General features: G+C 42.6%; 1 protein-coding gene across 1 annotated transcript in view; it reads left to right on the top strand.

Annotated features, from left to right (window-relative positions):
- The window catches only part of LOC138364339 (uncharacterized), a 56,756-nt gene extending 43,974 nt beyond the window's left edge, over window positions 1-12,782 (top strand). The window contains exon 3 of the mRNA XM_069323946.1: window positions 12,477-12,782. Coding sequence (XP_069180047.1) covers window positions 12,477-12,567 — 91 coding nt within the window. The 3' untranslated portion in view covers window positions 12,568-12,782. The remainder of the gene's footprint in view (window positions 1-12,476) is intronic.
- The last annotated feature ends 1,075 nt before the right edge of the window (window positions 12,783-13,857 follow it).

Genomic DNA, 13,857 nt, shown 5'->3' with positions numbered 1-13,857 from the left:
TCATCCCTCGCAGCCCAAGGACGAGTCTCGTTTCAAACTTCTGCACCTTTTCGAGCTTCCTTATGTGTTTTTAAGATGGGAGCTTTACGATGGGGCGGCATAATCTAAGACTGGCCTCACATAAACGGTATATAGTGATCTAAATTCCTCCTTATTCAAGTTTTTGAAGGATGTTTTGACTTTTACCTGATCAGAGTATGCGTCTGACTTAATTCTATTTATGAGCCTCTGGAGTTAGGTTTGGTGTTATGTCCACTCCCAGTGTGAGGGAATGGGTTGGCACCAGCTAAACTTTCTACTAGTGTATGTGCCCGTGACTTGCCGTGCACTATTCACCTGAATAGCCATGCACCTGGACTAGATTTGGCAACCCGTTCCCGAAACATCCCGTGTTTAGGCTCGCTGGAGAGCCTAGGTCATCAGCATTCCAAATATGTTACCATGGCCATTGTAGCGCATTTGTGAAAGCAGTTACAGCGAGTAGAAGCTTTTTAATGTGAAAAGTGGAGGAGACAGCAGAGAGAGCGAGGAGTGGTGTGAGGTAGGCAGCCAACTGCCACCCACTCTGTCCCCATAGCAACTTAGGCGGCCATCTTGGAGGCCTCCTTGCAGGCCATGGAAGCTAGGCTGTGATTGGCCCAGAGAGATAGTTCAAAGGATGCCTTTCTGTGATTGGCTCGTTTGAGGAGGACCGGTAAAAGCCTGTTGGAAATAACCAACAGTTTCATACATCTCTTGTATTTTTATGCAACTTTTGTATTAACAACAAATAGTTATTAAAATCACTAACTTGTAGATTTAATCATCATCATGATTTATATTAAACATATTGCCAGATCCTTCCTAGTCAGAGTGACGACGCGAGGAACGACAGACAGAAACATGAATTCTGAAAACAGAATCCACATTTAGTTGGATTGATAACAGAGTCCAGTTAATCATTTCTTTTACTAAAAATAGTTACTTACTAATAAGTTTAATTTCGTAGCATACTATTGCTTACTGGAACTCTACTATTTAGTTGATATCAAACATTCTAGAGGAAATTATTTTAATGTAAATGATTTCACTTTAATTTCCTCGATTCGCTGGGTGACTTTAATAAACCCAATTTATGTTACGCGAAATTATATTTTAACACAGAAGAATAATTTGTGACATCAATACTCGTCACCATCTCTTCTTTCCTTAGTTAATTCCAATATATGTATCCATTTACGCTCGAGATGTCTATCGAGAGCCGCGCATGCGCAATCGGGAAGAGGAGTACGACGCGAGAACATGACCAGCCATCACACGACTGGACTCAGACGCCATTGGCAGCGTCAGGAGAGCTACGTTCAGATCGTGCTTATTTCGCTATAACGACCAGTAGAGCGGTGCCACGTGATTTGGCACATTACAGCCGTGTCCCAGAGCTAGTATATCTGCAATTCCATAGTCAACGCCTTTCAGACAGCAGCTAGAGGACGAAAGATTTCTCAGTTCTCTACATCAACGGACACGTGGCTCGGCAACTATTATTACCTGTTTGTTACCATGTGGCCACAGTTAACATTTAGGCTAGTTGTTATGCCGTACATAAAATAACAAAATCCCCTCCGGGTCCACGTCAACCGAGGTGCTAGGCTTCCCCACCTTCATGTGCAACAATTTGCTCGATGCAACACGTCGTCGGTGGAGCGTGGCAACTGATTACACCTCTCTAGTTTTTCAGCTAAGCTGTCCATTTTTATCTGTAGTTATAGTAGTGATCTCCTAAGGAGATCAATTACACTAACCCTTTGATTTACCATATACTAGTCAATATTACAGTAGTATATTGAGGTACATTTACCTCTAATGAATATTATATAATCAACCTTATTTACTTTCATAATTCATTTACTCTGGTGAAGAACCAGCGCCAGAATAATGCTAGGGATGCATTAATCTTTTAGCATGTAACACCCCAATTTTGTGCAAGTTAATTTGACTCCTTTTACATAAGAAATACAGTTTCACTAGGATCCATAGGACACTAGTTTTTGGTATCAGTTTAATCCATTGTTTCATTTTGTTTTCCACTTTTTCTCAAAAAGTGGTGGTCCTTTACAGCTATCGAATTATTTTATTTTAATTACAACATATTGGAGCCAGATTTTCCCACACAAAATTTGGGTCCTTCGAACCTAGATAGATAGCTGAGAATTAAGCTATCCTACACGATAACATAATTAACCATTTACTAACACTAATTATCATGTGTTATTATTCTTAGGCAATTTACCAGTATATTTCATTATTTACGGCTGTCAGCAGACTGCCCATATTACAGCCTAAAACTCATTAATTATTATCAACATTTCTATTAATACTTTATAAATAAAGTAGCCTTAGTGGGACATAGCCAATTGCCCACAACCCTTAGAACTATACCTCACACCGAGGTGAGAATTTTTAGGTCACCTGGAGCAACTGCTCACAATTTTTATAACAATCCGATATTAACAGCTGCGTTATAATGGCCTCACCATTTAACCATAATCTAGGTGGTAATGATATCCATCCCACTCGTCAACCAGCCGAAATAATTAACCATTTAAAAACTATTATCAGTTCCTTTAAACAAATCAGCTACTCTGTGGTATTCACATTGGTGGAACCTCGCCAATTGAGAAGTGATAACCGTTGGGGAGCGAGTCCCGAATATTATCAGCGTTCTGCTAAATACATAAACTTTCGGCTGAGAAAAAGAGTGATATTGGAAGCCACTTATATTCATTTCACAGACAGACCATATCAACAGGGCTTGACCTCAGACGGTGTACATCTGTCGGGAGAGACATCTATGTCTCTCTATGTACATCTATGTAGATAGATGTACATAGATGTACATACATCTATGGAGAGTACATCTATGGTCAACAAATTACTCAATACTATTAATTATCACAAACGGTTGTGGCTAGTGTCACGGGGGGTGGGCCGGGGCTCTGCTAGCACTCGGCTGCTAGGGGCTCAAAAGGCCGAATACTCAGCCCCTCCGACTCCCGGGATTCACCGGAGTCTCCTTGGTCACACAGGAGAGGACCAACATTGCCCACCTCCGCAGGTCTTTGCTTCCACCACAAAAGGGGGGGGGGTGCCACTGATTCACCCTGGAAGCCCTTCAGTCAAACACGGGGAAACTGCTGTCAACAGCTCCGGCCTAGACTCGTGGAGGAGTGAAGGAAGACTCAGGCTTACCTTATAACCATAACCTCCCTGAGTCTTGCCTGCCAGACAAAAAGGTTGCAGGAACTCCTTTCCCGCCTGTCTTCTCTATCTTCTTCTTAACTAGGTCGCCAGCTGGGTTATTATATCTGCACCCCAGCAATGCAGTTCAGTGGGTGTATTATATATTGTTTGTAGCCAGAAGATTGCTACTCCCATAGATCTGCTACTAGACTGTCGGCCCAGGGTACTCTCCCAGGAAGGTCTGTGTGGCTTTACCTCTCTCTAGCCACTACGTTACTAGTTGCCACCATTCAGGCACTGAAACTGATCGGATGGCTAAGGGGTACACTTTTATATAGGTCCGTGCTGTCTTTACCACTCTCCAGGCAATAAGAACTTCTATAGAGAACGTAGTGTTCCCTAGGTGGTACTATGATAACCTTCGTGTATGCTCATAGAGATATATTATAATGGAGGCACACTTAAACACAATGATAAACGTGTGAATTTACTGATGCAAATTACATGATCACACATACAATCACAAGTAATACATGAATATGAAAATAAGGATAATAAGTCTGGAGATCGTCAGCCTCTTCTTCCACGACCTCCAACACTCCTTCAACTGGGCAGAAATACAGGAGTCCCACACTCTCACAGGAGGGCCTCTTCACCACGTCGGCGCCTCTTCTTCACTGTCCTGCCATCCATACACACTGTCCCCTCTGACAGTCCTGGACACAAGCTGCCTTGCAGCCTATTCTACTACTAAAGTATTAATGTCCTATTGCCACATACATAAGTAAATATTGTGGCCTAACTAGCCTACTCACACAAGGGGTAATGGGAGGGAAAATGATCTACCTTACATTCCTGGCTCACGACGCCTGTCCCTCGATGGTGTGAGGTTCCCACGCTTCCTGAGTCGATCCTTGACGATCCAGGAACGTTCCACAGGTCCTCAGGTGTCGTGGAGCCTTTGCGTCGTCGCCGTTCCAATCCCTGAGATTCAGCTACCCCAATCCTGGTTCATCGATGGGCACTGAGCTAATCACTATTTTCCCACACTCGCCCCTTCCACAAGGTGTTGCTCCTTGTCCTAGGCACGGTGTCGTCCTTCCAAAACCCTCAGTGGATGTGACCCGGTCACAGCTAGGCTTGCCCGCCACACCTTTCCAGGCCCTCAACGTCCAGCGTCGCCGCCCAGCGTCGTCGCCGAATATTTTCCAGGTTTGGCACTCTTTTGTTCAATAAACTTGGTTCCTTTTTGCTTCCCAGAAGCGCGGGGTCTCCAATACGTAAGATGGGTTGCGATAGCCAGCGCTAATCCACTAAGAAAGGCTTGTAGAGCCTCAAATCCTTGAGAGCTGACCGAGGTGCGTCCTCTCGCCTTCACGGTCAGGTCAACTGTGACGTTGGTGCCGCCCGGGGCACTCGGTGACGTCATGGCGGGCCCTGATTGGTCGCCCGCGACCTAAGTCGGCCAATCCGCGATCGGCTAGTGTCCCTTCCAAAACGTCATATCTGCAGTAGGGGATACTCTTTCATTTTATATCAGGGCGCCAATTTCCCCTTACTTACAACTTATAATGTAACTTTCTCCCTTCACTGGCAGCCGGTCTGGTCACCACATATATCAATAGACTCCCTGTACCTCAGAGAATCCGTAGGGAGAGGTGATATGACTCTTAAAGCAGGCAAACGAAAGAGATAGGAGAGGGCACCGTAACACTAGCAAGTCAAACTTAGTGTTATATATTTATAATTTTTCACTTGTATTTCTAAGCACAAACATATATAGCAAAACAACAACAAAATCCCAAAAACATAGCACCATATATCCATATTACTGCACCATTGCATATATGCCAACCTCTGATGAGGTAGGATATTTAGACTGAAATTGTACTAATGTTTGTACAATTGCAGCCTAAACCATTTAGTCATTCCTAAGTAGGAATTATTTAGCGAGTACTGTACTAGACAGTGCTGGTGTACATACACATTATTTAGATTGTGCTGACCCTAATTTAGGGTGGAATCCAAAACCTTTATTGTGTATTTAACATATTATTTCATGTACCCTTTTTTGAGTACTGCTGAATGTTCACTGTTGGATCGAATGGTGATAATTGAGGAGCTAACCGGACGAAATTCCAATAGTGACATTCAAATACTACTCAAAATATTAGCTATCCATTGTTAGGTAGGTAAATTAACCTCTAATCGGGGTAATATAGTCTATTCAAATACATTAGGCTATTATATTGATATTGAGCTCCATTGAATGAACCAATATCCCAGTTACATCAGTAACAACTATTTACTATCAGACTAGCCCTTACCCAGCAAGATGGAAGCGGTTGACAAAATGAAAAAGACCCTTATCGGTCTGATAGGTAGATGACCCGACAGATTACCAAGTGTCAAAATTTGTCACAAACAGTCACCTGTTGACTACATTGAATTAGGGGACTTGCTTCTGGTTGCCAAAAGTAAATTCGAGCATATTCAGCAACATATGAATCTGTACTTGACCGAACTTTACAAAACCTCAATAAGTGAAACTGAACATGAGGACATTGTAAATAATTTAGCCCAGTACGAAGATGATGTACACGTTAAACTTCAACCCTTCAAAAAGCAGATTGCTAAAAACAAATAAACAACAGCCTTTATTGCACATCCAGATCCGGATGTCAAATTACCTCAGATCAGTATACCCACATTCTCTGGTAACGAGAATGAGAGCTGGGATGGTTTCTGAAGTAAATTCGTGGATGCAGTAACTCTAAAACTAACATCCCTAAAACAACCAAGTTCACTTATTTACAAGGCTTGTTACGAAATGAAGCCTTGAAGGTAATCTCTAACATAACACTGACCATGATGGTTACGACCTAGCTGTTCAATTGCTTAAGAGCAACTACGATAACAAGGAAAGAACTATTACTATCTTAGTGCAAAAATTGCTGGATTTACCAACTGCTAATAATTCTAGATTCTCTCAAAACTTTCAGACTAGAGCTAGAATCTCTACTCAAGGCCTTAAGCCTTAAAGTCCAAATTCATACTGCTGAATGGATGACAAAGGCAGTTGTAAGACGCAAATTACGGAGAGAAACTTTAGATAAATTGTGTACTATGTACAATAAAAGCTCTCTACCATGAATGAGATTACAGAAGGTTTACATACCCTAGTCGAAAGACAAAGAGCCAACCAAGATGGCAAGAGTGTTACAAACTTCTCTACTAACTCTCATCATAAACCCCAACGTACTGCAACTGCTGTAGTAAACCCCAATTTCAATAAATCATCTCCGAAATGGAAATCTGGAAATGTAGGTGCATACACAGTGAATCCTCTAAACCCTATAGTGAGCACCACTCCTTCGACTTCTCCTACAGTGAAGAAGTGTTTCTTCTGCAATAATGAACATTTTACTTATAAGTGTAGTACTTATACAGACCATAACACCTGAATTCATCGTTTGCAAGAGTTACACAGATGCACAAGGTGCACTTGTCCTTGAGTCTAGCCCTAGCTTCGGTAGGGGAAGGACGTGGTGAATCGGCGCTCCGGCTGTTGGTGGTGTTTACCAATTTGGCCGGTTGAGGGCGGGTGTGTCTCTGCCTGCCTGTGCTGACGTGGAGTTAACGATGGGGGTCCCCCTCCCCCCTGTACTGCGGGCTCAGTCTGTGGGCCTCGAATTTTCCGGCCGGGCTGGGTACCCAGAGATAGCGCGGGTGTGTGAGGTGCTTCATGTCCCTGTGATCGACATTTATGGTGACGGCTCGTCGAGCGATATTGAAATTTACCGAGGAATTGGCATATCGCGAGTTTCTCCGTCGTTACGAGGGGCGGACATTTCCCCTGCCGGATGGTGCGGGCACTGTGTCACTATCTGATCGGAGTGGTGCCCTCACGTACGTCAGTGTGCATGGGGCTCCGTTGGAGTTTCCAGAGAGTCTGCTACGGCGGTACTTCGGCCGGTATGGCGCAGTGATTAGTGTGCGGGTGAACGTGGTGTCTTCCAGTCCACTTAAGGGTGTGAGGACCAACATTCGCACCCTGGGCATGAGGCTCCGGGAAGATATTCCGTCCTCTGTGCGGCTTATGGGCTACAACGTTCGGGTATTTTACGCCCGCCAGCCTCGGACGTGTTATCGTTGTGGCCTCTTGGGCCATCAGGCTGCTGACTGTTCTGCGCCTGCCGTTGCACCCGTGAACCTCTTCAGTGAGGTGGATTTTCCGCCGCTTCCTGTGGAGGAGGATTCAGTGGATGTGGCCGTCTCTTCAGCCCCGGATGTGCCCCCTGTGTCGCCAGTTGCGCCGCCTGGTGCGCCCCCTGTTGTTGTCGCCTCTCCTAAAGAGGTGGTGGCGTCGCAGGGTGATCGTCCTGCGCCGACTTGTGTCCCTGGGGTTCTTCAGACTGCCTGCTGCTCGATTCCCCCGTCTTCCAGTTCGTCCTCTGCTGCGTCTGACCCTGTCCCTGCACCCTCGCCGTCTGTTCCGGCTGTGCTGGGTGTTGGGGTGGATCCGGCGCTTCCTCCTGTGCCTGGCCTGGTGCCCCATGTGGTTGAGAATGCTGCCGTTCTGCGACGTGCATCGGTTCGCTCTGCTTTTGTTGCGCGTGTCTCGGAGTCTGCCTCCGGGTCGGATGATGTGCGGCCCGAGCCTAAGCGTTCTCGGCGTTCGTCTTCAGCATGGACAGATGTTGGCGACTTCGTCGCTTGTGAATCTGCCAGCGACGGAGGGGTGGCTCCGGTTATGTTGTGTACTACGGTGACGGCGGAGGTGCATTTGCCTGAGGATGCCCATGCCAGTGTTTCGGCCTCCACTGCAGATATGGTGACTGAGGTTCCTGCTTCGGGTGCGTCGCCTGCATCGGATGGCTCCAGTTCTTCATGGGGGGTGGTTCCCCCTGCCGAGGTTCGTGGTGAGTGGGGTGGCCTGGTGATGGTGTTGAAAAAGACTGCTCGTTCTGGGGGTTCTGTAACCCCTTCCTCGGTCCCCGTTTCATCGGCTGCGGTCTCGACGCCTCTTCCGTCTCCGGCCGTCTCTTCAGTGTCTCCTGCGGTCTCGGTGGAGTTGCCATCTCGTCGATTGTCCCCTGCTCCTGTGCGTACGGCGACGCGGCCGTCTCGGCAGCCCTCGTACACTTCAGCGGTGTCGTCTGCTACCTCGAAGGACGAGGGTTGCGCTCCCCAGCCTCGTTATGCGACTTGCGTCAGTTAGCTTAAGGAGTGGCCGTTTCCACCTGATCTGGTGGTTCCCGAGTTTATGAAGGGCCCGCGGCGGCAGGGGGATTGTCCCCCTACCGACAGGGAATATATGATTTGGGAGGCCTACAAGCGACGGTATCCCTGAGCTGCGGAGACGTATGGTCTTGTCTCTGAGGAATGTGTTCCTCACTCGTGAGTCCTTTGTGTGTTGTGGGTTGTTTCCATTAGTGTGCATGGGTGTGGGGTGCGGGTCGGGTGTGTGTGAGTGGGTGGGGCGGGTTTGTTTCCCGGTTCCTGCGTGCTCCGGTTTGTGGTTATGGGTTTTTTGTGTGGCTTGTGTGTATGTGTCCGGTTCCTGTGCGGTCCGGGGTTTGGTTTGTGTGTGTCATGTGCTTATGTTATGCTTTGTGGTTTTATGGTTGTATGATGCTGTTTGTGCGCTTGTTTGTGTGGTGTTGAGTGCCCTTCAGGCTGTTGGCGTGACCCCGTCTGGGTTTATGCTTTTTGTCGAGTTTTGCTGTTGAGCTTTTCCTTTTGTTTATTGTATAATTATGTTGTTGTATTGTTAGTTATTTATTATTTACTTTTTTGTTTTTATGTTGGTGCCTCTCCGTGTGTGTTTGCGGTGCTGGTAGCCTTGTTCTGTTTGTTTCAGGTTTTGGTGTGTTATTTCTGTTTTGTATTCTGCTGTGTTTCACTTAATTATTGTATTCTGTGTGTAATTATTGTTGTTTTGTGATCGGCCCTTCCGGCCGGCGTTATTGTGTTTAGTACTTTTGTTCCTTAGTTTTGCCCGTTTGTGCTTTGTCTTTTTGTTCTGTTTTATTATGTAACTGTTTCCTTTTATTGTACTTATAAGCATGTTTGCATGTAAAAATAAAAAAAATATATAAAAAAAAAAGGTGCACTTGTCCTCATGACCCCAATAGCTGTACTGTCTCCTTACGTATGTGCAACAATTGCCATAAGGGTAGACACCATTACTCCTTGTGTGGTCAATCAAGATTAACCAATCCTCATAAGAAAATTACAAAATTTACTTCTGTACAGTATAGCAAGGTGCATCAAGACATAAGTGTACTTGCGACAGAGTCGAATAACACAACTACATTACCAACAGCTCAATTAAAATTAATTACCAAGGGATCTAGGATTTCCACTCGTGGTCTCTTTGACCAAGGTTCACAGAAAACCTTTATTTCTCAACAGTTAGTTGATCAGTTGAAACTGAAGCCTATTGCTCGAGTGAATTTGAATATCTGGATTCCTAACCAATAGTGGACCTCGTGACTACCAGGTTGTTTAAGTCTTAGTACGTTTAGGAGGCTGCACCAGCCCAATTCAAGCCATAGTCGTTGACAAGATCCCTTCAGATTTACATGTTACAGGTCTTGCTCAGTCAAATTTCTGAAACTCAGCGGTATTAGGCTAGCGGATCATAAAATAAATACAGACTGTCTCAACGATGTAGGTATTCTTATTGGAGCTGACTATTATTATAGATTTATTACTGGATGCACCAGGCAACGAGGTGTAAACTTGTTACTGTCAGCTGGGGGTAAACTACTCGGAGGACCGGTGTTGATCTAACATCATTCTAAATCTACTAGTAATCAACCAACTAATTCAATAGTGCCGTGACTAGGCCTAGAGCAGTCACCACTACATGTCAGAGACGATTATAGAAAAAGAACAGCCTCGTAATTCTTAATTAGTGGAGACTGTGGAGTGTTGCCATATTATTATCTATATAAATAAAAATGGAAATGTTCGTTAGTTCAAAATCGCTAATCTCCGAAAGTTCTTAACCGATTGCTTTGAAATTTTCACACAACGTTCCATTCGCATCCGGCCAGATTTTTATATACATACTATATAGATGTCACGTCTGTAACGGTAAAAGAAACATGCTTTTTCTGAAAAACTGTGTTTTTTCATGCGAGAAAAATCTTCAAAACCTCTTTACCGATTGCTTTGAAATTTTGACACAACGTTGCATTCGAATAGGCACGTCTTTTTCTATATCTACTATATACATGCCTCGCCTGTGACAGGAAAACACGTTTTTTTGTGTGTGTGTTTTTTAAACGGCGCCATCTGATGGACGTAAGGGCTACAAACGCTGTAATCTCCGAAAGTTCTTCACTAATTGCTTTGAAATTTTGACGCAACGTTGTACTCGAATAGGCGCGTCTTTTTGTATACTTACTATATAGATGCCTCCCTTGTGACAGGTAAAAACATGCGTTTTTGAAAAACAACAGCGCCATCTGTTGCACATAATGGCAACATGCACGTTATACCAGATATGTCACGAATTCCATTTCAATGTTTCTGATTGAATTATTTTGTGTGACATTGTGTTGGAATTGAGGTGTGTTCTTTACCAGACCGTTCATTTCGTGGGGTATAAGTTTAGATGCCACACCTGTGACAGGTAAAACTATGCTTTTTCTTGAAAAAAGTGCCATCTGTTGCATAAAAGAGCAACACACATGCTATATTAGATTTGTTACAATTCTGTTTCAATGTTTATGCATAATCGCTAATCTCCGAAAGTTCTTCACCGAGTGCTTTGAAATTTTCACACAATGTTTCATTCGCATCCGGCCAGGTTTTTATATACATACTGTATAGATGTTACGTCTGTGACGGTAAAAAAAAAAAACATACTTTTTTCTGAAAAACTGTTTTTCATGTGAGGGAAATCTTCAAAACCTCTTTACCGATTGCTTTGAAATTTTGACACAACTTTACATTCGAATAGGCGAGTTTTTTTATATACCTACTATATACATGCCTCATCTGTGACAGGAAAAAAAACATGCCGTTTTTTAAAAACAGCGACATCTGTTGGATGTAAGAGCAACACATGCCGTAATCTCTGAAAGTTCTTCACCGATGGCTTTGAAATTTTGACACAATGTTGCATTCAAATAGGCGCATATTTTTATATATATACTTTATAGATACCACACCTGTGACAGGTAAAAACATGCGTTTTTGAAAAACAGCGCCATCTGTTGCACATAATAGCAACATGCACGCAATACTAAATATGTAATGAATTCCATTTCAATGTTTCCAATTGCATTGATAAATTTTATTTTCATAAATTTCAATTTATTTAATTTTTTATTGAATTATTTTGTGTGACATTGTGTTGGAATTGAGCTGTGTTGTTTACCATATTGATAATTTCGTAAGTATAAGTATAGATGCCACACCTGTGACTGGTAAAACTATGCTTTTCTTGAAAAACAACGCCATCTGTTGCATATAAGAGCGACACATATGCTATACTAAATGTTACAATTCCATTATAATGTTTCTGATTGCATTGATAAATTGAATTTTCATAGATTTTTATTGATTTTCATTTTGATTTAATTATGTTGTGTGAATTGCATTGGAATTAAGCTGTGTTGTTTACCATACCGTTCATTTCGTGAGTACAGTTTATTTTTTATTTTTTTCATATTTTGATTTCATTTTTTAACTGTTTTTATTATATTTCAGTGATGGGAACATCAGATCACTTGATGTTCCCAATTTTCTGATGGAAACATCAGACCATTTGGGAAGGCATCGGACGAGGGAGTGGGGAATAGCGAGGATGACGAGGAGACGGAAGTGAGAGATAGTGGGGAGGACGAGGGAACAAGAGAGGGGGACATTGGAGTGGGGAATGGTTGGGAGGCCGAGGAGACGGGTGAAGGGGGAATGGTGGGGAGGACTGGGGGACAGGGAAGGTTGCTGTGGCTCAGCAATGCACATGGGTTGCTGACCCACAGCAATGCGTGGCCGGGTACTGCTAGTTGACTAATATGAGGAGTGCTGCTATTTGATAAAATAAGTGAGACATATTCGACCTGTTAATTTGTATCTTCATTTTAGTAAACCGTGATTTTAGTACTTTTTCCAATTCACATTATGCACGTTATACTCTCGAAGTTTTCTGTATTCTAATGTTCATATGTAATTTCAATTTGAAGTCCATTTTCTAAATGACAGTAAACTTATTTTGTATTTCTAATTTTCTTCTGCAGATATAGAAAGGAGAACAGGAATCAGAGAGTATCCGTTCCCTGTCCAGTTCAATGCCGTCCCCAACAACACCAGGATTGGTTGTTTTGTTGATTGTACCATAAAGTCTTCATACACAGCAATGCCAGGATTGGTTGAACTCTTGATTGTTGCATAACGTTAATGCCTTAAGAAAATGACCATATCCACAAGGGCCGTGTCGAGGATTCGAACCTGAGTCGGAGAGCATCCCAGACGCTGTCTTAATCGATGCATCACGCAATTGTGATTTCTGTGTATCTTATGCAACTCTATAAAAAGTCGCAATATTGAGTGTCTCAACACATGAATCAACACTAAATATTATGACCTCCTATATATCACACCATCAGCAACACCCAAGAAATTAACAACGTTAAACGTTAGTACAACCTAGGCAAGAAAACTGAGCTTTAACAAACTACAATCTATATAAATAAAAATGGAAATGTTCGTTTGTTCAAAATCGCTAATCTCCGAAAGTTCTTCATGGATTGCCTTAAAATTTTTCGCACAATGTTCCATTCGCATCCAGGCGAGTTTTTATATACATATTGCAAAGATGACACATCTTTGACGGGAAAAAACATGTTTTTTTTTAACTCTGTTTTTTATGTTTTTCATGTGAGGGAAATCTTCGAAACCTCTTTACCGATTGCTTTGAAATTTTTACACAACGTTGCATTCGAATTGGCGAGTGTTTTTATTTACCTACTGTATTTATGGCTCACCTGTGACAGGAAAAAACATGTTTTTTTTTAAATAGCGCCATCTGTAGTAAGTCAGAGCAACACATGCTGTAATCTAAGAAAGTTCTTCACCGATTGCTTTGAAATTTTGACACAACATTCTATTCGAATATGTGTGTGTTTTTATATATATACTATTTAGATAACATATCTGTGACAGGAAAAAACATGCTTTTTTTGAAAAACAGCACCATCTGTTGCACGTAAGAGCAACACACACGCTATACAAAATATGTTACGATTCCATTTCAATGTTTCCGATTTCATTGATAAATTGAATTTTCATAGATTTTGATTTATTTTCATTTTGATTTAATTATTTTGTGACATTGCATTGGAATTGAGCTGTGTTATTTACCATACCGCATATTTATGGGTATAGTTTATTTGTTTCTGTTTTAATTTTTTTCATTTCGTTTTTTTAAGTTTTTCTCATTTTTCAGTGCAATTGGTGCTGAAGTTGAGCTGAGTCGATTGATCTGTATGAATTGAAATATTTCGTTAATATTATTTGTTTTTGTTTTGAAAACAAGAAACTAGACAACACGTTTATTTCACAGCTGCAAATGTGCAACAAAAAGCTATGAATCCACCAACTACAACGTTAACTGCTTTG

This window comes from Procambarus clarkii, chromosome 2, assembly GCF_040958095.1.
Source record: "Procambarus clarkii isolate CNS0578487 chromosome 2, FALCON_Pclarkii_2.0, whole genome shotgun sequence".
Classification (NCBI taxonomy): domain Eukaryota; kingdom Metazoa; phylum Arthropoda; class Malacostraca; order Decapoda; family Cambaridae; genus Procambarus; species Procambarus clarkii.
Note: the sequence above shows the minus strand (reverse complement) of the source record. Positions and strands in the feature narration are given on the sequence as shown.